Genomic DNA, 25,345 nt, shown 5'->3' on the forward strand with positions numbered 1-25,345 from the left:
TAAATACCAAGGAGCATGACTGCTGAATCATACATTAAGAGTATGTTTAGTAAGAAACGCCCAACCTGTCTTCGAAGTGGCTAGACCATTGTGCATTTCTACCATCAATGAATAAAAGTTCCTGTTGCTCCATATTCTCATCAGCATTTGTTGGTGTTAGTGTTCTGGATTCTAGCCATTCTAATTAGAATATGGTCATATGTCATTGTTGTTTTACTTTGTATTTCTTTGATGAAATATGATGTGGAGCATATTTTCATACACTTATTTGCCATCTGTATATCTTCTTTGGTTCAACTTGCTATTTTAAGATTTGAACTAGGCCAAGTTGCTCATAAACTATTTAGTTTAAAGTAAGCATGAGTAATTATCAAGGAATTCTTAAAGAAAAGAACCATAATAAAGTGATTTCTTATTTCTGAGTATCACATCTGAACTTCAAGAAGAAAATGAAAACGGAGCAGCCACTTTGGAAAACAGTTTGGCAGTTCCTCAAAATGTTAAATAGAATTACCGTATGACCCAGGAGTTCTACTGCTAGCTATCTGCCCAAGAGAAATATAAACGTGGTTACACAAAAACTTGCACATACATTGAGTTGTTGGATTCCAATGTCCACCAATTGATGATTGGATAAACAAAATGTGGTATATTTATACAGTGGAGTATTATTTGGCAATAAAAAGTAATAGAGTACTGATGCATGCTACAACATGGATGAACCTTGAATATATGCTACGTGAGAGAAGCCAGACACAAAAGCCATATATTGTATGACTCTATTTGTATAAAATGCTAGAATAGGAAATACATAGATACAAAGCAGTTTAGTGATTGCCAGATGCTGGAGGGAGAGGGGAGGTGGGGAATGACTGCTAATGGGTACATGATTTCCTTTTGGGACAATGAAAATATTCTAAAATTAGATATTGGTGATGATTGTACAGTTCTATGTATACACTAAAAACCACTGACTTGTATACTTTGAAAGTATGAAATTTATGATATGAAAATTATATCTCAGTAAAAAATAATAACAAATATGTGAAGAAAAGATCAAAAAATATTTTGTACTGTGCTTTCCACAAGGATTAATTTTCATTATGTACCCATTCTGATAAAACTATTAGCAAAATGGCATTGCAAATTTGAAACATTAGCTTCAATTCTATTGTGCTAAAAGATTGTTAAAGAGAAATGTGGCTGACTTTCTTTGTATCCTAACAGTATGTGTCACTTGGGAGAAATCATTCCCTGTTATTAACAATTTCTGTTCAGAGGCAAGAGAGTTGTGTAGGTATACAGGTTATAATTTCTATTTTCTTTTTCTTTTTTTTATTCTCAGTAAAAAGTTCATGTGTTTGTAGTGAGTTATTTGAATTATTAAAGCCCATACCATTTTCAATGCTAAATTCAAAATTGCTTGCTAAAATGGTTAACATGGTAGAAATTAGTTGTGCTAATTAGGTCACTAAATATGACTCTAACTCATTAGGATAAAAGGTCAGATGCATAAAAGACAGAGAAATATTATGTATTAGAAGAGGTTATCAGTTCTGAAGAAGTAATTTTATTCCTGCATTTTTATGCTACATAAACTATACTGAATTATTTCTAAGAGACACAGGTTACTTGTGAATGAACCGTCTTCCAGGTATGTTAGAATTTACATGGATTATTCTTTGTTTGAATTATAAGATGAAATTAATTCGTTTCATCTTTGTTATTTAAATAAGTGTTCCTTTTTTTCTCTAGTTAGTGCCTTAATTCATGCTCTGGTATTCCCATGCCCAAATCCTTTCCGATGTTTCTCTGAGACTACACATTTCTTCCCCTTAGTGGTCAAAAAGAATTAATTTTGTACAGTGTTTCTTCAGTGTTTTTCTCACTGCAGGTATACTTTTTGCTAAATAAATCCAATAAATCAAAATATTTGCAGAAGACATTAAGTAAGAATTATTTACTTTTCACAAACTAAGTGACCTACATTATTTTCAAAACAGTGTTATTGAGATATAATTCACATACCTTACTATCCATCAATTTAATGTGTCCAATTCAGTGGTTTTTAGTGTATTTACAGATATGCACAACCATCATCAGAGTCAATTTTAGAACATTTTTTTTGTCACTTGAAAACAAAACTTTGTATCCCTTAACCTGTCAATCCCCCTATGTCCCCATCCACCTCCACTCCTAAGCAACTAATCTACTTTCTATCTCTATAGATTTCCCTATCCTGGATATTTCATATGACTGTAATCATATAATAGGCAGTCTTTTGTGACTGGCTTCTTTCACTTTATTTTATCAATAAAGTTTATCAAAAAGTGTTATAATCAAGAAGATTTAACAATTTTAAACATAGATACACCTTATAACAGAGCAGCAAAATACATGAAGCAAAAACATACAGAAAGGGACAAGTTGACCATTCAACAGTAATAGCTGAAAATTTCAGTACTCCATATTCAATAATGGATAGACTTGCTAGGTGGAAGATCAACAAGGAAATAGAAAACTTGAACAACACTATAAACCAACTATACCTAAAAGATATCTATAGGATACTCTATCCAAAAGAGCAGAATACACATTCTTTTGGAGTATATACATGGTCCATACTCCAGAATAGATCTTATGCTAGCCCCTCACCCCTGCAAAAAAAAAATTGATAAACGTGAAAGGACAGAAGTAATACACAGTCTCCTCTGTGACCACAGTGGAATGAAATTAGAAAGCGATAACAGAAAAAAAACAAACTGGGGGAAAAAAATACGTGGAGAGTAAATAGAACATTTGTAAGCAACCAATAGGGCAAAGGAGAAGTTGTAAAATACTTCGAGATGAATTAAAATGAAGACATAACATACCAAAATTTATAAGATGCATCAAAAGCAGTGTTTAGAGGGAAATTTGTAGCTGTAAATTTATAGATTCCTCTATTAAGAATGAAGAAGTATCTCAAATCAATAATCTAACCTTCCACTTAAAGACGATGGAAAAGGGAATAAAAACTAAAACTAAAGCAAGCAGAAAGAAGAAACTAATAAATGAGAATTAATGAAATTGAGAATATGGAAAAAGACTTTAAACTTTCGAAATTTTACTATTATAATAAATATTTACAGAAGACATTAAACAAGGATTATTTGTTTGACAAAATAAGTAACATACTTCCTTAATGTATTAAAAAACATCAGTTTTCAACATGGCCTCTGTACACCTGTTGTAAAAAGCTAATCTTTGTGAAAATATCTACCAGGTGCTCTCTTTTTTCTAATTTATATTCAATTTGGAAACTGTTAGACCATGAGTCCATTTCAATCCCCACCTTTTGAGAAATCTTGCCTAACAGAGCACCATTTAGGGTGTTGGGCAAATCCATGCTCAATTCCTCGTACCACCACTTCCTGCTCCATGATGTTGGACGAATTGCTCAATCTCTTTGAGACTTATTTTCCTCATGTGTAAAATAGAGGTTAATTTTCTCAGTCTGAGAGAAATTGTGAGATAACATACACAAAAAAGTTCAATGCCTGGCATATAGTAGGTGCTTAATTAGTATCTAGTATGTAATCATTGATGATTTAAAAATGGAGTGAGGGCCTAATTACCCAAATGGAATATGTGAAGATACATGAATACATTCGAAAGAGAGACTTGAAGGAAAGAAAAGAATCTAATGTTGAATCCTATGTACCAGGCTTTAGGCTAGTCATGTTACCTATAGCTAGACCACGTATATCTTGTTTGACAGTTTGGACTGATTTCACTGTTTTAACAACTAAAACACTCAACTTGGGCAAAATGCACATACTGGCCTGGCCTAAATTGATTGCCTTAGCAATAGGTTATAATGGCCAAATATTTGAGCCTGTCAAATACAAAACCAATTATAGTTTAACTTTGTTGCTGGTGTTCTGTATATTATTTACTGCTGTAATAAATTCTATTTCTTGTGTCTTAGGTAAGCCTACTTCTTAGTTGTATAATTCCGTTGCCTGTTTTAGACTACAAGCTAATGGCTTTTGAAGGGGTTAGGAACAAACCTCCCCAAGATATGTCACTTTGGCATAGGAGTTATTTTGAGCTGAAGGCAGTCAGCAGTTGGCAGTCGAGACCCTGAAGGCTCACAAGAAATGTTTACCTCTTCCTTAAAGAATTTAAAATAAGGGCCTGTGCATAATAATAATTGTCACCAGAAATGACTTTTTATGACCTGTGTGCAGAGCAGAGCAAACACCTAATTACTTAATATCTACTGTTCTTGTCACCCATGACTTTTGTCTCCTTTAAAACCTAAAGTTGCTTTACCTTTAGCCTTAGCTCAGAATTTCACGTATACCTCATTTTAACTTTCTGTCTCTGAACCTTTCATGTATGTGTTAGGGTCTCCCATGTATGTGGGGTTCCCATATCTATTTGGCTATTTCCTCTTGTTAATCTGTCTCATGTTGATTTAATTATTAGAGCAGCCAAAAGAACCTATAAGGGTAGAGGAAAGATTTTTTTCTCCTTCACACATTAAAGCTTTAAAGCACATTTATGAGCTGATAGGCAAGATAACTGATTAAATTATGTTTTTCCTCGAAGGGTATTTTGGCAGACATTTTTATGCTTATTCTGTTTATTGTGTGATTGATGGCTATGAAATTGAATATTCTCACTAACAATACAAGCTGCAAGCCAAGTTTGAAACTAGCGCTTCTCAGAACATTAACACAAATATGAATCACCTGGAGATCTTGTTAAACTGTAGATTCTGATTTATCAGGTCTGAGGTGGGGCCAGAGAGTCTGCATTTTTAACGGGTTTCTGAGGGTTGCCAATGCTACTGGTCCAAGGACTGCACTTTGAGCGGCAAGATTATATGGAACCCCGGAGGGCCAGGCAAGAATTGGAAATGAGTAGAGCTAATCTGTCATTATATATCATGGTCCCAACTGCCTCTTCATACTTTCTGAGTTTAGTCTGCTTCCCTAACTGAGCCTTGAAATAAGCTAATTAAAAAAAAATTCAGAGGCATCAAATAGCCGTGATTCTATTTTACATTTTGTGTATTGTAATGATCAAACACAGTAACAAGAATAATACCATGTCTACCTTGTTTCCATTTTCTATAGTTCCTTTTTATTATTATTAGCCAGCCTACCTCTCAGACATCTTTGTACTGTATCTCATTGAATATCAAAAGCGGTGAACCTGAAGCATCTCCGTTTCCATTCTCGAGGGCTCTATGGAAATTGCTTAAATCCCAGCAAGACTTTTGTTACCAAATGAAAAGACTCATTTGCAATTGTTTTCGTTAAACTCAGGCAGGCCTGATTTTTCTAATACCTTAAATGCATTACAGAAACTTTTAGGGAAGCTAATTTCAAGTCTTTAGTCATTCAGAGGAGAGTGCAGATTGAGGTTCACATGTAGAGTCCACAGTATAGAGAACTTGATTTTGTGTGTAATTTAACTACAGAGGTGGCACTGTAAGATAGGTCAAATTTGGTTCTTAATATGAAATAGATGTGGCTTGAAATGTGATACATGCCATCTGATTTGTTACAGAACACAAAAATAGTCACAGTAAAGACAAGAGGAAAACGAGAAGCAGGAATTGGGGAGAAAGGAGTAGCTTGGCCGATGACGTGGCAGTGTTGAAGAGCAGCTTAGCAACAAAGGCCGTTTCTGCCTATGGTAACAAGACGGACAGCGCAAGAGAAAAGAGGACCCACAGAAGAACGAAACGTTTTTTATCCTATCCACGGTTTGTAGAAGTGATGGTGGTGGCAGACAAAAAAATGGTTTTATACCACGGAGCAAACCTTCAACACTATATTTTAACTTTAATGTCAATTGTAAGTACATTCAAAAGAAGGTGATTGATTAGGTCCCTAAATGTGCTATTGGGGAGTGGGTTACCACACAGTGCTTTGGAAGATCATTCAGGGCTAGCATTTCAATGAATCAGGCAAGTGACTAAAGAGAACCTAAGATAATTTTATGATGACAACAATGGCCATCAATATTGAGTGTTTATTCTGTGTTAGACATTGTGCTTCTTATTTACAAGGCATCGTTTCTAAGCCTCCTGGCAACTCTGCTGGGTAGGATTATCATCCCCATTTCATAGGTAAGAAAACTGAACCTCAGAGGAGTTAGGTCACTTGCCTGTCTTTGTGTAAAGCTAGTAAGTGGCTTGGAGACTATATGTGACCTTTGGCTTGTCCAGTTTCCAAAATATATGCTCTTTGTCTGACATATGAACTTGGTCAGCCAGGTCTCCAGTAAGACTTCTGGATGCTGGTTGTGAATCAAAATCACCCATGGAGCCTTTTAAAATGCAGCTGCCTGCTTTTATCCTCTTCCTCAGCCTGCCTTTATCCTCTTCCTCAGGATTCTAAATAGCCTTGGGATGAGGCCTCAAGCACTAATCTCTGCCTTCACCTTTTTTCCCCCCATTTTGAATGGAAAAAGCAATACATTTGCATACTTAAAAAAATCAAACATAACAAAAGACTGTTGATAAATAACAAGTGTCCTTCCCTACCCAAGCTCTCAGGTCCCTTCCCAGAGGCAGCCTCTATTAAAAGTTTTTTTTGCATGTTTCTAAACAGTTCTGCCCAAGAGAGATATAACGTAAGCCACATATATAATTTAAAATTTTCATGTAGCCACATGAAATAAAACAAATAGGTAAAATTAATTTTAATAATGCATTTTATTTTATATTCAAATACTATTTCAAAAATTATTAATTAGATTTTTTTGTCGTACGAAGTCTTCAAAATCCAGTATGTTATACTCATAGCATATCTCAGTTTGGGCTAGCCACATTTCAAGTGCTCAGTGACCACACGTGGCAGCACATATAGGACAGCATAACTCTGGACATTTCTTAACCATACGTGTATGCATATTCAGCTTTTTTTCAAACAGACATGGAGCATTGTCCTATGATGTTTTACACATTGCTTTTTTCTTGAACTATTAGCGATTGTTCTCTACAGCAACCCCTATGATCTTGTCCTTATTCATATTAAGCCTCAGATAGCATTCCTTTTTATGGATTGACCTTAGTTTATTTGAACAGGAATCTACTTTTAACATATTCTACAAATGAATGTAAAAAAACAACCACGTTTGGAAACATTGCTTTGGAGTTTCTTCTTCCCTCTCTCTGGCCTGTGGTTCTTCTTTCCTTTCACTGCTGCGAACCAGTCTCCCCTGCTCCCCACCTCACACACAGCCCAACCTGCCTCCCCTCTACCCTCCCATTACCCATCTTCTCCATGCTCAGTCCCATGTGCCCATCCCTCTCCTGTCCTGGAGCAGAAAAAGAAAAACCTACCAGACCTTGCAGGCTCAACTCCATGTCTACCCCATAAATTCAGACCTGTCATAAGAATTTCTGTTGTGAGCATGGACTTTGGATCAAACACTTAGGTTTAGAGTTCTGGCTCTGCTACTCACCACTATCTAGTCTTGGACGAGTTACTTAATTTCTCTGAGCCTCAGTTTCCTCATTTCCTGAGCAGAGACTAGAATAACAGCTAGCTATAGGACTAAATGCAAATGCATATGCAGTTTTCAGCAAGGATCTGGTCCACAATAAACATTTAATCAATTTTAGCTCTCATGATTAACAATAATAATGGGAAAAAAAATAGGTTACCAGGTTGCAGAGATTACAAATGTGTGGTAAACATGAAGAATGGCAGTATTAGCAAAAATGTGGACAATGTGATATTCCATAATTTGGCAATCTGAGATTTCAGCTGGGATGAAAGACCTTGGTCAAAAATTAATATCCAGCGTTTTTGGATAGAGAACTATTAAATGGTGTGGCCATGCAATTCGCAAAGAAAACACCTTGAAATTCAAATTTGTTAGAATTTGTTATTATTTAAAACTGCCATCTATGACTTTTACAAAGAGACTTTTAATAAATGTTTGTTGAATACATGAAAATTCAAAACTAAAAACTTATATGTTGCATGAAATGTAAAAAGAAGTGGAACCCCACGTAAGAAGTGAATTGCTTATTGCTTACACGGAGTTCACAATTAACTTTGAAAAATTTATCTCGGTTGCAGGTAGCCTCTATCTATAAAGACCCAAGTATTGGAAATTTAATTAATATTGTTATTGTGAACTTAGTTGTGATTCATAATGAACAGGTAATAAAGTTTTTTTCTTCTTTCTTCTATCTGTATCCGAAATGGCATATCTAATTGGTGTGGGTACAACGGACCACCCATAACTCTTTTCTGTATTTAGGAAGGACCTTCCATATCTTTTAATGCCCAGACAACATTAAGAAACTTTTGCCAGTGGCAGCATTCGAAGAACTATCCAGGTGGAATCCATCATGATACTGCTGTTCTTGTAACGAGGTATGTGAATTTCTTGTTCTTCAACTCTCTCCATTTCCAGTAAAGTTGATGGGATGAGATTGTATATTCCTGGCAGCCAGTCCATAATACAAGGTTTTTTAGCCTCAGCACTATAGACGTTTTGGTCCAGATAATGCTTTGTTTGGGAGGCTGTCCTGTGCAATGCAGGTTGTTTAGCAACGTCCCTAGTCTCTACCCATTACATACTAGTAGCACTCTCCCTTCTCTGTTGTGATAACCAACAATGTCTTCAGACCAGACAGGTTTCCGGATGCCCTCTGGGGTCGGAGCGGGGGAGGGATGAGTGGGGCACAGAAACACCCCTGGCTGAGAACCAATAACCAATAGGTGCCAAGGAGTCAGTAAAAAAGTTAGGCCTGAAAGGAAATGCCCTTAGAGCAGGGGCAGCTGCTGTTCAGATTGAGCCAGTTGCTACTATGCAGCAAATGAGCCCAGTGTTGCCAACTTTTATGATTTTTTGAGAAGTCAGAGATATAGATTTTTATTTTGTGTGAAATCTACTAGCTCAAAAATATTTAAAAAGCTGTACAGGGCAACGAAGAGGTTACACTGGCCTAGTTGTGCTGCGTGTCATTCACCTCTGATATGGTCACAAGCATGCACTCTTAAACATAACTGAAAGGCATTTAGAGCCTATTCAGGAATGTTTGTTAAGAAACTAGAATCACTTCCTCTACGGTATGAGGAAAAATCCTGGTTGGAGAGGTTTTTGCTTGCTCTGTGGCCATGCCTGAGGCAGAAGACAACCTTTCAAAGTAGCTCTTTATCCTTATATCAATGATTCCCAAACTGTTTTTGAGTTGCAAAACCCTGGCCTTATTAGTTTGCTTTTTGTAGTCCCCTTCCCTGTAGTGGGTGATGCTGTGAATTCCTAGAAGACTCTATAGTGCTTACTTGTATTGACATTTACTCTTTGGTGTCATCAAGGCCCTAAGTCTGCTTTGCTTTCAGACAGGATATCTGCAGAGCTCATGACAAATGTGATACCTTAGGTGAGTCTGCTGTATGTATCCTCTGTGACAACAACAGTTTACTACATGTTTTTATTTCAAGCCACAATTGCTTTTAAAAGTAAACCCTTGTTTGTTTGTTTGTTTCCCATTCCGATAGGTCTTGCTGAATTGGGAACCATTTGCGATCCATACAGAAGCTGTTCTATTAGTGAAGACAGCGGACTGAGCACAGCTTTTACAATAGCCCATGAATTGGGCCATGTGTATGTTTTCTTTCCATATTTTTATTTAAGTCAGAGTGACCTAAAACTTTTTTCCTTCACAATAATGAACGTTTACTTGACTTAAAGGGAAAGAGATACTTCCCAAGCCATAGTAGATTGTGCAGGTTGGAGAGCTTTGAACCTAATTGGGAGAAATGACTTTGATTTCAGAAAGTTGAGTAAATGCAGTGCACCTGCTTTGGCTGTAGCTCATGTATATCTTTGATTTAAATGCACAAGCTGTCTCTACAAAGTCTAACACTCTCCTTTCCTACTGGGCATTGGGGAAAGCGGGCCTTTCCAAACCATCCACTGAAGCAGAGGGAATATCTGCTAGGAGAAATTTTCTGAGTTAACATCTTTGCCTAGGACAGTCCCTCATCATTAGCCTGGCTCATGGGGTTTTTTCACAAATCAGATCATTCCTGATTCTAATCATACAAGTCTATAATTCAGACATTTGACCTCAAGAAACAGTGGCAGTCTTCTTTCAGGGAAGAGAATGAACAAAGATAGAGCAAAGAAAACATTTGCTAGTTTTGGCCACTAAGTAGTCATTATGAAACTGGCTTTTCCTTTTTGTTCTCTCAGACAAAGCATGGTTAGAACAGGTGGCAAACAGTGTAAATTTGCCAGAAATTATTCTGAGTTTTATTTCTATTATTTTACTTCTAGAATTATTAAATTACTTATACCATATCTTTTTGAAATAATTTTCTCAGAAGATGTCACTAAATATAATATAGTTGTATATCAATTTGCATGTCAGCTGTTAACTTTATAACTAAAATTATCTATTAAGCAAGCTTTTTCATTTACTAGTTTTTCAAAGGCACCTATGTGCAATGTTCTGTGCTACACACAGAGCGAGATGCATATAGAGAAATATCTCCAATTCAGTTCAACATGTAATGAGTATATTTTAAAGCTAGTACCTTAAAGCATATTTTAAAAACATATCTTTTCTCCAAAGGAAATGTTGTCAGATGCCCAATCTTTAGAATACAAAAAAGGCTTGCCTTGAAATTAAGCAGTTGTGTTGGGCCAGAGTCCTGATTTGTCAGCTTCTTCTCTTTTTGGTTTCTGAAATGCTTTCATGAAACTCAGAGATTTCTTGGAACTCGATTTGAAAACTACTGATACCACCAGTATTCCCAAAGCACAAAGGCTGTAATACCAATTTCAAAAGAAAGGTCTGTGAAAAATAAAAAAGAAGCTTTACAGCCAAGCAATTTTAAAAAAATGTTTTTCTAATTTATCCCTGCTTGGAGTCACAAGGCTAAATGGTATAAAGAAGTAAAGGCTCTGACAAGTTCTGTATTAACCTGTTGGTTTTGTTTAACTCAGTTTCCTCAAATTCATTTTAACAGAATCTTTTAGGGATTTTTGTTTCTTTTGCATAAAATTCAGTAAGTTCCTTTAGAATTTTAAATTGGAGGGTAGATTTACCCATAAAGAATAGGGTAACATTTCAACAGGGCAGCTAATCCTGTCCCAGAAATGGACTAGGAAAAGTTACAAAGATAGGAATATATTCAAAGGGCAGAAAGTTTGTGTAATTAACAGATTAATATTTTCCGCCAATAAATGGCTAAGGAAAGTACACTATTTAAAGAAATATAATTAATTTCCTGTTAATTTCTTTTCATCAGGAGCTTATAAACTCCTTTTAGATAGCCAGTGTATAAAGTTGGCATTTTAAGAATTTTAAGTAGCAAAAACTAAATGTTTTCAACTATAGAGAAACCTCAGTGCACAGTCAACAAACATCCCCCCCCCCAAAAAAAAATTAATCATATTTTTAGCATTGTTTTAGGAGCTTTTCCTTAATCTTTGTTATCCCCACAGGTAGATATTATTGTTTCTCTGTGTTTGACTTAGTGCTATTAAATTGCCCAAAGTCTAGCAGCTCATGCTGGAGGATCAGCAAATGATGCTTTTGGGTAACAGCTCTGAGACAGAAATCGGCTTGGAGCCAGATACCTAGGTTCTAGACTGAATTGTTTTACATTCTCTTGACTTGAGAAAATGTTTGCTGTTTTCCTACCTGTAAGGTGGATATAATATACATATACCCTATCTCGAAAATTTCAAGAAGTGAAAAGTGAAATTACTAGTGAATGATGTGAGTTGTTAGTTAAAGAAAAGTGTATTACTAAATCATCAATGAATTGTTTTTTGTTTTGGTGCTTTGTCTCACATAGTTAGGTTCGCTCATATTTTAAGGAAAGTGACAATCCACATATGTCCAATGAACTTTTTAAACATGAAATGTTAAGTTGTAATAGTCATGACTTTCTGATAATATAAAACCCAAAAGCTATTGGGAAGAAAAAGCAATCGTTCTCCTATCTGTTGAGCATCACTGGGTGCTTCACAGTTTCTATATTCTCGTACCAAGTTCATAGACACACAGAATTTAAGAGTTAGGAAGGATTTGGGAGGTAATCGAGTCTGTACTGTATACAGAAACCTTTACGTAGTATTTCTGACAAATCTTCCACAACTTGTCTAGCAGAAGGGAATATAGTTTATATATATTCCAAAATAAGAGGTTTTGGAATCAGACAGAAGTGGATTCCAAACCCTGCTTCCCCATCTTAGTAGCCTTGTGACCTTAATGAAGTAATTGAACCTCTATGACTTCGTTTCCCTATCTGTAAAACATGAATGGTAATAGTACTATTCATTGGGTCGAATCAGTAAATGAAATAAAGCATATGACACATTTACTGCCTGGTATGTTATAAATGCTAAAAAATTTTGATTATTTTGTTTAGTAAGTGCTTAATGAATATTTCTTAATATCTAGCCCCTGCTATGAGCAAATGTGCCTGACATTTAAATAAAAAGAAATTTTCTGTTTATATGATGAAATAAACTGGATTTTATCAAGTTGTGGTAGGGATACCAACTCCTTGGCACCACAGTGAAACAAACAACTAACTAATATTTGAATGCTTTGCTTGTGTTGGGTGTGTTGACATAGGTAATACACTGACCATGCAACTGAGAACTAGAAACCTGGGCAGCCATTCTTTTAAGAAAATGGACTCTTAAGCATTAAGAAGTACTTTTAATGTCAACCAAGACAGTTCAAGTTTCTCCATCTCACAATTTCCTTCACACATTATTCCATCTGGCAATTATTGCAAGGCCCAAATTTTTAAAAGAAAAAGAAAACTAAGCACAAAGAAAAATTGATGGAATGTACTTCAAAGACTTTTATCACAGCTTTCACTTTTATTTGAAGCAAGAATATGAAGACACACTTGTATCTGACTCACTTATTTCCATGTTTCAAGATAAACTAGTAAGGGAGATTCCTCTCTAAATACTAAATTAATCATACGCATGAATTTTGTGATTAGGGAAAGTCATCCAGAGAGGACAGTCACTCTAAGCTTGTTACCCAATGGTAATAAGTACTTAAGCTGAGAATGGCATGTGAGTCGTAGAATTGACGTTTCTGGATTGAGAAATGTTTCCTATCATTTTTTTCTCACTTCCTCTGGCTTAGCCAAGAATGGCAAATATGTATTGATGCCGCTGCTGAATCCCGTCCCAAGTGCACGAGGACATTGGCAGTCCATCACAGCCCTTTCTGAGGTTGGGGTGAGGGAAGGGGATCTGGATTAGTTAAAGAATCCTGTTCTGCTCAACTTTTCAGGAAACCAGTACCAGTCGATTGGCACTGGCATGAAGCATAAAAGTATTTGCCATCTTTGAGTCAAGCCAGTTGAATTGGCATGCCTCTGTTTTCCATGCTTGCAGCCTTCCTTCATGGGTATTGTGCATGAACTTTTTGTACCTTTATAATGATATACCTACACAGTTAGGTCGTTTGTCAACCTTACCTGAAAAGGAGGAGATGCCAAGACCCACAGTGAGCCTCTTATTAGGAAACTTTTGGCTTCAAGTTTTGACTTTGACTGACTATATATTCACACATTATCATAACTTGCCAAATTCTTGACTCTATAAATTCACCTTTTAAGTATTCATTAGGAATTCCAACCACTGTATTCTAGCATCAACTACTGCATATTCAGAGCCTCTACAATTCCAAAAGGTCTACTTAAACGAAATAATGACTCAACCTACATCTTTTTTTAATATATTAAAAGCACTTTATATTAAATTAGGTGAGATTTATGTTTTATTTACACTCCATCTTTAATTGACTGGTAAGTTTTGTTCTGCTTGCCAGGATTCAGGTTCTTGTCTGCAATGCAGTAGTCAGTTGAAATTCTTCTCTTAGTTACATTCCTGAAAGCAATGATAACACCTCTATCCCTTGGTGTTTACTGACATTCTCACTATTGTCTCCTTGGCCTTAGGTTTAATATGCCTCATGACGACAACAATAAGTGCAAAGAAGAAGGAGTAAAGAGTCCCCAACATGTCATGGCTCCAACATTGAACTTCTACACCAACCCCTGGATGTGGTCAAAGTGTAGTCGAAAATATATCACTGAATTTTTAGAGTAAGGCTTGAATTTTCTTTTAGCACAGACTTTTGGTATCTGGCCTCCATGTAGTGAATTAATTGTGGGAAAGAAAATGTAGAGTCAAGCATTCCTTTTGAGTTGTTATTTTTGTTGACATTCTGTGGAGGAGGGAAAAAAAAATACTCTGACATCTGTGCAGTTCATATCCTTGCCAGAGTTTAGAAGATTACAGACTGAGCTAAAGAGAAGGTTGGGATCTTAAAGAGAATATTTAAATGTTGCTTTTTTCTCGATAAAGATATGAAATCTGTTCAAATCTTGGGGGAGGGACCATGGAAGTGATTATATGATGAAGGAAAGCCACAAATATTTATGGGCTTCAATAACAGTTTGGGCTTGGAAAGGGGTGGGCTAGTGAGCTAATCCCAAAGCTCATCTGGGCAGATGAAAATTCCAGCAGCCCTCTATGTTGTTGAATTGAGGACATGTTTGTTTGCCCACTGGTTTCTCTCTCTCTCTCCTTCCGCCCCCTCTCTCTCTTCCTCTCTCTCTCTTTCTATTTCTCTCTGTATTTCTCTCTCTCTCTCTCTCTCTCTCTCTCTCTCTCTCTCTCTCTCTCTCTCTCTGTCTCCTTCTTTCTTTTCTTGTTTTATTTTTTAAGCTTCCTGCCAGGCTATGCAAAGATCCAATTACATTATACAATATCCCTCTGTCACAGATTTATTGCTTTTCTCTCCCAGAAGAACGAAAGGTTAAGTGATTGTCCTAAGGTCACTGGGCATATATTTCTGCAACCAAAGGGAAGAGGGAGCTTTATTAATCAGAATTCACTGGGTGTGAATTTTGCAGAAGAAGTGTTTTTAGAAAAATCAAAGAACTGAAGGGTTGCTATTTTTTTCTCTTTAATCAGATGGCCTAAGGTATTTCTTGCTATAGTTGTTGATTCACTCACTCATCTATTCAGCAAACATTTTCTAAACATCTGTTGCTTTGGACAGGGCCCTAGGCTTGGATGAAAAAGACACTGTCTTTGCCCCTAAGAAGCTTAAAGTCTCTTGGAGAACATGGTTAAAAAATGAAAAAAATCACTGCCACAGAATGACATAAATGATCTAACAGATACATATTTCCTACTGGTTATGCTGTATGCATAACCATTGGTCCACAAACATGTAGACACCAAAAATATAACTTCAGCTTTTAGACTTAACCTTGATTGAAAAGAATAAAACAAATATAAGAAAGAAACTATTCTCTCCACCATTAAAATGACAGTATGGCCTTCACTTTCATCTGGAAGAATTGTCAAGTCTCATTCCTTCATATCTCTCACCACCTGCATTTTTTTGCTTTTCATAGCACTGGTTACGGGGAGTGTTTGCTTAATGAACCTGAATCCAGACCCTACCCTTTGCCTTCCCAACTGCCAGGCCTCCTTTACAACGTGAATAAACAATGTGAATTGATTTTTGGACCAGGTTCTCAGGTGTGCCCATATATGGTAAGTGTTTGGGGCTGTTTCTGCCCTTACAAATTTATTCTGGACTTCTTTTTATTCATAGTTTTCCATTAGTTTCTCACTGTAATATAAACTGCTTATGGAAAGGTTGAGAATGGTCCATTGTATTTTAATGATAATAGTAATAACGATGATGGTGATAAACAGTAATAGTACTCGGTGTTAAATGGTGCTTTATGTGCACTTTCTCATTTCACTCTCATGACAGTCCAAAAGGTAGATGCCATTATTATTATTATTTTTTTATTGTACAAGCGGGAAAGTGAGACTCAGGGAGGACAGGGTTACAGAGCTAGTAATGGCAGGACTCAGACTTTTTCTCTCCTTGTCTCCTTTCATGCCCATGGACCTGTCTCGGTGACCTTTATTATAGGGACTCTTTTAGATTCAGTAAAGGTAATTCTTGAGACCAACCTGTTCCACTGTTTTAGCTTGTTAAATCTGTGTCCCGTAGCCACCTGGGGCTTGAAATTATTTTTGGTGGTAGCTCAGCAGCTGGGTGTGTTGTGGACACTTGGACCAATGAGATGATGCAATAGTTATTAGGTTGCAAATGAGCAGAACTCTGCCTTTTTGGGGTGCCCCACTCTATCCCTTTGGCTATGTGTTTATTTGTTTTGCTGGGAGAAACTTCAGAGATAGCATGGTGAATTGAAAAGTACCATGATTCCATGATAAAAATTTTTGAGTAAAATTGATCCATGTTTATATTCATTTCTGCATTACTCATGATAGTAAACATTAGTAATAATTAAAATGCACAGCAATAGAAAGATTAAACAAATTATGGTGTCTCCATTAAGTGGAATATTATACAATAATTAAAAATGAACTACATATGATCTTGATAAATTTTTTAAGAACAGAATAAATAATTATTTTGTAGAGTATGTTCTCAACTATAAAGAGGAGCAGGAATAACTATGGAAAAGACTAAGCAGTTCAAGGCTTTTTTCTATTTTTAAAAAAATTAGTACCTTCTGAATATTTCTATTACGAGCATCATTTAGTTTAATAATTAGGAAAAAAAGCCTTTTTAAAATGTGTCTGAAATAGAGCTAAATATATCAACTTGGGTAAATCTAATAATTATAGTGCGGGTGGAGGGGGGAAGCAAGTTGTAAAATAAATCAGTGTTTCGTGAAATGCTAAATACATTGTTTATAGTTGAAATGCTGTATGTTATTGGTAGATAATTATGCATTTATAGTAAAAGTAATGGAGATGATGAAATGATGCCCACCACTCAGGACAGTGGTCACCTCTGGGAGAAGGAGAAGGGATTGGGATTGAGAATGAGTGTACCAGGCCTTCAGCTGTGCCTGTGAAGTTTCCTTTAGTTGGATGGTGGATACATGGGTATCCATTATGTTACTGTTTGTACTTTTTGTATGCCTGGAATATTTAACAATGGTATGTCCCTTCTTTCCTTTGAAAACCTCCCAACACCCTAGAAAAGAGTCATCATATGATTGTGGTATGGCCTACTAAAAGAAAAACTAGTTTTGCTATCAAGCCAAACCTAATCTCCAATCACAGCTCATCACAAACCTAAGCTCCCATCAGACAATTCTAGTGTGATAGTGAGCATACTCCTTTGTCTTTGTTCCTCGGTGTTCGCATCTGTAATGTGGGAGGTGTTACTGAGGACCAGATGACACTATGTGTGTTTTTGATATACAGTAGCTCCCCTTTTACACTAGGCATAGTGTGTCTCATTATCATTTATAATACCAAGAAATAAAATCCCTTTTCAATCTATACTCCATCATTGTTAAAACATTAATTGACAGTAATCCTTGCCTTGTTTGATATCATCTGATATCCTTGTCACTGAATTGTCATTTAACTGAAATGAGCAGATGCAGTGTAGACGACTCTGGTGCAATAACATGGATGGAGCACACAAAGGCTGCCGGACTCAGCACACTCCCTGGGCCGACGGGACCGAATGCGAGTCTGGAAAGGCAAGTAACGCCCTAACCCTTCCTTCTGTCTTGGGGCGGAAATGGGCAGCGTTTTCACTGTAGGCTCAGTCACCACTGTTAGAACGTAAGTTAGTGCAGAGTGTTTTAGCATGAATAATACTTTTTTTGAGGAAAGAGTTTCAGCTTCCCTATTGACAATTGTGAAAATGTAGCATCATTACATAATACTGACATGAGAGAAACGCTGCCACTATTGCCTCTATTTCAAGACATTCTTTTATGATTTTAACCTAACATTCCAGTGTGCTTCTCAACTTATGGGTACATTTAATGTGAGGTAGCATTTCTTTTTCTCCTGTTGGGGGTGACACTGGAAGTCTATTATTAAGTTGAGGAAGCCTCTCAAAATCAAAGAAATGCAGAAATACAGTAATCTTAACTGTTCACTATTGGGATACTAGGCTTTTCCCTTGTGTTGTCTGTTTAAGGAGTGATGATGTCACCTGGGATATATCCAAGTCTAAATTCTGAGTTGGTTATCATGGCTTTCACTTATTTATTAGTAACCAAGCAAAATCTGCTACTCGCATGGCCCAATAATAACAATGTCGCATGCATCTAGGAGTATGATTAATGCAACCTTCTTCACCTGCTGTCCATCTGGAAAAAAAAAAAAGCTACTATTTTAAAGATATCATCATCATCATCATCATCATCATCACTCAACAAAATTGTTTTCAAAGTATTTGAGATATTAGGGCTGATTTTTTTTTTAATCCGTATGGAAAATGTCATTCTTCACTTATCAGTGATGCAATCCCTAGACTATATTTTGTGTCTCTTGTCTTCCTTACATATATTTTTCCCCTCTTCTCTCTTCTTCCCATGTCTACTTTACTCACTTTTAATATTTTATTCTCATCTCACTTCTTTTTCTTCCATATTACCTTGTAGAATCAACAGCACCCAGAATGTTTTCATTGAAGGGGTCCTAAAGAGATGACAGGACTTAATTCTCCTTTCCCCAATTGTACAGATAGGGAACAGAAACAAACAGTGACCTGCCCAAGATCACACAGTTCATTTAGGGCAGAGTCCCCCAACACTTGTTACCTTCCCCTCTCTAACATCCTCCTTTGTTTCATCTGAAGGGGCCGAAGGGTACTGGAGTGGCCCTAATTCAAGCTTACTGAGCTCCTTCAGTTTCCAGTGGTCAAACAAGAGGACTAGTGGTTTTTTCCGCTCATTTCTCAGGGTGGTTATAAAGTTACATGAGCTGGAGGGTATAAAAATTTTTTGAAAACATAAAGTTTATTACAAAAATAAAAAATTACAATGAAGATGATTTTAGACTTGACTTTACTTGGTGACTAAGTCAGCTAAAGTTATCATTTCTCAATGGCTAGGACCTCAGCAATCAAGTAGTCACCCTTCCCCAATAATAGCCTCACTGAAACTGCGTATGGACATAGGCATAACAGCCTTTGCATCTTTCGTTGGCTTTAAAAGAAACATATCTCTTTGGCCAGAGTGAATCTTGCACTTTTTGCAAGACATTTTACTCAAGATATTGATGGCCAGAAGATCATAGATTTGAGTGGGAATATGATTCTTAGGTTTCCATTGAAGCCATTAAGAATTCACTCATTGTTACAAAATAAAGTGGTCTCAGAGTCCTTCTAAACACAATAACCGAGACAGCTGATTCCAGTTGATGGGAGATGACACTAGTCATGATACCCAGTTGATGACTTGGTTAGTTGGCTTGAGTTAGAGCCAGCCAACTATATTACTTAAGTCAAAACTGTTTAATCTTAGAAAAATCACTAGTATTGTGTTGTGGTTCTTAGTCAATCTAATACACCCACCTAATATGTCTATTTCTGGCACATGTTATTGCTAGAAAACCCATAATAAGAATTCTCAATAGTTTAATGAAATGAATTATATTTAGTAAAATTGTCACGAATAGGCTACCAAGTACCATGTAGTGATATGGTGTCCCAGTCATTCCTGGAAAATAGAAGAACTTGGGAGCGTGTCTATTGTGTCTTTTTCTAATCTTCTGTTTTTATAACAGAAGCAGAAGATAAAGGATTGCAGGGTAATGTTATACCTGAGGGATGGGGAAATTCAGGAGATCTTTCAGAAGACTTTTTCAGTGTATGTTTGTGTTCAGCAAGAGTTAAGTAAGAGACTTCAAGGCATTCCAAAGGGCAGATTTCAGGACAATTTCAGAGAAGCAACTCTAGAGAGAAAATGATAGGTACATTTTTAATCATGTTTGAAAAAGTGGCCAAGTCTAGCAGCTTTTATTAAAGATGTGGGTATGTGTGTGTTTATTTCCCTGAAGAGTATTTATGCATTTTACAAATGCCACAGATGGTGGGTATGTTGGCATAGAAATTCTTTGTGTTCTCTCTCTCTCTCTCTCTCTCTCTTTTATGGAATTGGCAGTAAAGCCATATGCCTTTTCTCTAGCAAATTTAAATACCCTTTGCTGAGGGGTTAATTTTTTTTCCCTTTCTCTTCTTTCTGCCCTGCTCCCTCAGCAGTAATCTGTCTTGGCTGCTGACACGATGTTATTTTGATGAATGACTCTCTAATACTTCTTTATTTTCTCCTTTCTCTTGTTAAGTCCATTAACATTTTCATTTCAACCGTGTTTATGAGTCTGAGGTTTGAAACTTTTGTTTTAAGCTTCCTCGAGAAAAAATGGATCCACAGGTCCCTTTTCCAACCTCTTTTAAAAAAGGGACTTGAGGGTCATTGAGGTAAAACATCATTTAAATGGTTCTGGACACTTTTAGGAAAGGCTCACTATATTTTGGCTTGGACACCACAAGCCACTTAATGTTTTGTTATGATGTAACGGTTCTTCCAGTGTGTAATTATTGTTTGTCAAATTGCTTGGTAAAATAGATTATCTTGATACATATTTGCCAAATAGCCCTTATTTCTAGCCTCTGTCACCTCAGGCACTTCCTTTTCTCCTCTGAGATTCTTCCTCTCCTTTGAACACCCACCAATGGTCATATCAGTAAGACATGTTTTATTTGCAGACTAGTTTTGAATTAGAACTTTTCTTTTAAAAGGGGGCCATATGAGGACATCTAAGTACAGGGCTGAATGACAGCACTGTGGTAAACCTATGTTCTCATTTTGCTCTGAAGTTTATGGTGGCTCTTAATGAGAATTACGGTCACTTTGGAGTTTGTTTGTTGTGAAGGTAGAGTCTATAGAGTAGAGAGATCAACTGAAGACCGAAGACCTAAGTGTTAAGAGGAAAATAATGTATTTCCAGGTAACTTCTCAATATTAAACTCCATGAATAATCAGAGGAATTTTCTCCTTACTTTATAGAATTTGTAAAGTGTGTATCCGACACCATGACTATGACTTCAATTATATATTAATTGGAAATTTTGTTCAGGTCAGACCCAATTATAGTAGTATAAGCAAATTGGCTCTTTTTTCTAATACCGAAAAATTATTCAGAGTTAGACAGGTTATGGAGCTGTTGTGGCAGCTCCACAAAATCATCAGAGACCCAGGCTCCTAATTTCTTTATATTCCACTGTCATATGCAACTAGTTTCTTCCTCAAAGTCACAAAATGGCTGCTGCAGCTCCAGCCATCAAGTCTGAATTGCAGGCAGAATGAAACCAAAGGGCAAGGAACAAAGGGGCAAAAGAACCTTCCCAAGAATCTCACTCAATGAATGCTGCTGACATCTCTTTGACTACTCTTACCTATACAAGGATCTGAGGAAATATAGATTCTGTTAGCAAGGACGAAAGGGAGAATGGATTTAGGGTGGACAACTTAGAGTCTGAGGCTTACTTAACCATTTCATTAATTTGCTTTTGTTTTAAATTTCAGTCTTTATTTAGATGTTAAAAATTGTTACCGTTTACTCACAACTGAGAGGCAGCATGTGTCACAGTCAAGAGTGCACTCTTCAGTCAGGTTATATATGGTTCAGCTCTGCCCCTTACTGAGGTTTGGCATCAACCCCTCTGTGCCTCCATTTTCTCTTCTGTAGAAATGGGTGTGATAATAGTCCCTACTTCATAGTGTGCTGTGAGAATTAAGTAAGTTTGTGTGTGTGTGTGCGCGTGTGCGTGCGTGTGTGTGTGTCTGTAGTGCTTAGAACAGGTTCTGACAAAAATTAAGTGCTGTGTAAATGTTTGCCATTATTTTACTAACTTTATTTAAGTCTGGCCCCCTACATGCTCAGCTGTGTACTAGGTGCTCTAGACACACTAGCTCATATTATACTCAAGACAACTTTAGTAGGTAGGTCTTCATTTTTAATTTTTTGGAAGCCAAGTTCAGTGACTCACCCAAGGTCACATTGTTTGTGGAAACTAGAGTTTTGCCTGCTAAGTGTTTTCCCTGCACTGTCCGATGTGGCAGTCATTAGCCACACGTGGCTAGTGAGCACTTGAAATGTCAGTCTGAATTGAGATGTGCTTAAGTGAAAAAACATACCAGGTGTTGAAGAGCTAGTTCAAAAAGAGAGTGTTAAAAGAAACTCATTTATAATTTTATATTGATGACATATAGAAATAAGTTTCAGATATTTTAAGCTAAATAACATATTACAATTAATTTCAGGTTTTTCTTTTACTTGTTTAATGTGGCTTCTAGAAATTTTTTAATTTGTTTAAATACATGGCTCAAGTAACATTCTTACTGGATAGTGGTTCTCTAGACCAAGCTGCTTCTCTCATTTATTTTTATGTGCATATGTACAAGAATGTTGTAGAGACAAATATAAAGCGATCAGAGAGTGATGTGGTCGTCTCCGCCTCTGCCCACATTTCTTGAATATGGAGTTGCCCCGGATTTTTTGGAGGCAGAACCTTTTAAGCCTCAGCCAAACAGCCCCAGGAAAGAGACATAGGCTCAGATACTCTAAGGGGATAATTACAAGGAAGAAGGTACAGCAGATAGAGAAAGCTTAATTGCACTCTCTAAATAATTGTTTACAAAGCCAGCTGTTTATACTGGGACCTTTACCACCTGCCCCTTATTTGTCCACTTTCCCTGAATATAGCTCCACCCCCTGGCCTTTGTGGCCCTCTGCCTCTCCCCTATACGTCTGGTTCTCCCTGCGGATAAATCACTGCAGAGCCACTAGCTCTGCTTCAGAGATCTGAGCGAGCCGCGGGGCGTCACCCTCCTGCCGCCACTGCTGCCACTCTTCCTTTGTCCACTGCTCAGTGACCTCAGCCCTGTGTCAGGGCCTCATACCCCAACAATGGCAGAGGGTTGAAATGGGCTTCTCGACTCTCTTATCCTGCTGAGGACTTTTATTTTTTGTTTTGTTTTAAACATCATGGCCTTCTTCCTGCTCCAGGTTGGAGATCCATGTTGGAGAATGTGAAACCATTAGTAATAAAAAAGCAATAAAGTTTAGGGCTCTCTGTAACATGTCCATTTTGCTCTAGTGTCATCCTGTGTGCCTTGGTGGAATGAGTTTATAGGAATCATGTAACTAGCTTTTTTCTTTCCCTTTTAATTAAAACTCAGGTTTCAAATCCATGGGAAGCAATAAAGCATTATATTTTAACAGGTTTGCGACATCTCTGGGCCTAGTTAGTAGAGATTTGCTATGCAAATCCAGTAAGTCATTTTGGCCCTGTCTACAACCAGTCTGCCCATTTCCACTCTTCATTTCTCCAAGTAGACTAATTGAGTACCTCGAGGCTGGCCGCTGGAGTTACCCTGACAGCCTGGAGTCAAGCACTCATTGGCTAGTTTTATTCAAGCAAGTTGTAAGTTCATTCACAGCCTATAGTTTCAGCCATTCACATGGATGATGAAATTGCAGCAGGTCACACCAGCACAAGGAAAACAATTAAAGTATGATGTATTTAAAAGAACGGTGGGTCCTACAATATCTCATGCACCGAGCTCTCCCTCATTGTTCCCCTTATTAAATACAGCACTGCAAGTTTGGATTTTGTGTTCCCAAAGAAATGGAGGCCCCCGTGACTGATGGATCCTGGGGGAGCTGGACCCACTTTGGAACCTGCTCAAGAACATGTGGAGGGGGCATCAAAACAGCTATTCGAGAGTGCAACAGACCAGAGTAAGTCCTAGAACTCATCACTATTATTACTATGGTAGTAGGAATGAAAATGCCTAGAGGGAATAATTTAGCCGGAGGCAGATGAAGAGCTCTTTCCAAATTAAGAGACTGGGTGTACTTCTAGGGATACCTAGACCAATGGTATCCAAACTCTATCCCTGGGCACGGCCCCTCTGTATTATTATTTTTCTTCCATGACCCTTTATTATTAAAAGTTTTGTCTACCAAATGGTAGATGCTTTTGTATTGATTGGCCTGTTTAACAATTTTGACAGTCAGGCATATCTCACTGCCCCTTAGAGCTTGGGATAAACGTAACAGATTTTTCACAAGGAAATAAAGAAATTAGACATTTCTATCCAGAGTGTAGATAAATGTACTCTTTCCAGTTAGCTCCTGAAATGCTGAAAAGGAGCCACAGACACACCTCCTCCCCCAGGCAGCATTAGCAGATCCCAAGAGACCTGGAACGGCCAAGTCAGGAATTGCCTTTTGAATCAATCTAGTTGTTCTGTAGCTGAGACACCCAAGGTCCCTATCTCACAACCTGAAAGTATGCAGATTGGGAGTGTTCTGCTCTTCAGGTTAATTCTCATTATGTGACCAGGCTAACATTGTTAGGATTTGCATGTTCAAATAAAGTCAGTGGATTTTTTTCCCCCAGTATCTATCATGGTAGACATGTGTTTGCTGGAGAGACTGTTTACAAGTAGGTTTTAAAAATCGCTATCGTCATTATGAGGAATGACATCTAATTTTGTATGGATACAAGATGTATAAAGTTTAAAGAAATTGAAAATAATATGAGATTATTGCTACTGAACCTATATAGGCTGGAGACCCCAAGAAGTCTTCACAGATTAGGGATAGTTTTTAGATGTATAAACCAACCACCATTTTTAAGAACCAGCTGCGTTGGGATTATGTAAAATAATTTCATCCAGTAGAACTCTTTTATTTTAAACAGCATACATTAAGAATAGCAGACTGAATTGTAGAGGGAAGCAAGCAGGTAAAGTAGCAGACTGGGCTGGTACAATACAATAGGATGGTATTGGTGAGTAGCGGAGACCAAGTGCAGGGTGCTGCTCAGATCTAGGTGATTGTTCACAGGCAGGAAAAAGGCCTACTATTGACAAAACTTCCAAATTTTTTATAAGAAAAGCTGAGTTGTGTGAACCAAAAAAAAACATAGTTATAGGTCACTGTTCCAAGACCTGATCTAAATAATCACTCTGCAGTACAAATCACAGATATGAGCAATTTATTTTGATACATTTTTGTTCATAGTCCAACATTTAGTTCACTTCCACATGTTATTAATCTCTACAGAAGACAACTAAGGAGCTATAAGATATAGGTTCTGATTCATAAAACTAACACTGTAGCTATGTATATAAGTTAATAAATATTAATTTTCCTTAGAGCCTATATTTAGTATTTATTTTTTAAATAATAGTATATTGTATATGTTTTTCAAAATTCAGACACAAAAGTATATGATGTAAAAAATTCTTGTCATTGTTATTTCTAACCCGCAGTTACTCCCCACAAAAAAATAACTACTGAAAAACAATTTGATATATATTCTTTCAAACTTTTTAAAAAGATTATAGATGTTATATCTATTACATAAAATAAGTATCAAACAAAATAGGGATTACGGTATATATAGTTTTGCACCTTGCTTTTTAAAATCAATTATATATTCTAGTAGCTA

The 25,345-nt window shown here is 36.9% G+C and overlaps 1 protein-coding gene across 6 annotated transcripts in view; it reads left to right on the forward strand.

Annotated features, from left to right (window-relative positions):
• ADAMTS9 (ADAM metallopeptidase with thrombospondin type 1 motif 9) overlaps positions 1–25,345 on the forward strand; it is a 151,114-nt gene that overhangs the window by 23,050 nt on the left and 102,719 nt on the right. For all 6 annotated transcript variants that reach the window (XM_016150195.2, XM_036220048.1, XM_036220047.1 and 3 more), the window contains 9 exons: positions 5,563–5,852; positions 8,091–8,174; positions 8,275–8,390; positions 9,363–9,403; positions 9,522–9,627; positions 13,968–14,114; positions 15,438–15,579; positions 17,460–17,564; positions 23,480–23,625. In XM_016150195.2, coding sequence (XP_016005681.2) covers positions 5,563–5,852; positions 8,091–8,174; positions 8,275–8,390; positions 9,363–9,403; positions 9,522–9,627; positions 13,968–14,114; positions 15,438–15,579; positions 17,460–17,564; positions 23,480–23,625 — 1,177 coding nt within the window. The remainder of the gene's footprint in view (positions 1–5,562; positions 5,853–8,090; positions 8,175–8,274; positions 8,391–9,362; positions 9,404–9,521; positions 9,628–13,967; positions 14,115–15,437; positions 15,580–17,459; positions 17,565–23,479; positions 23,626–25,345) is intronic.

Source organism: Rousettus aegyptiacus, unplaced genomic scaffold (genome assembly GCF_014176215.1).
Source record: "Rousettus aegyptiacus isolate mRouAeg1 unplaced genomic scaffold, mRouAeg1.p scaffold_m13_p_4, whole genome shotgun sequence".
Lineage (NCBI taxonomy): Eukaryota > Metazoa > Chordata > Mammalia > Chiroptera > Pteropodidae > Rousettus > Rousettus aegyptiacus.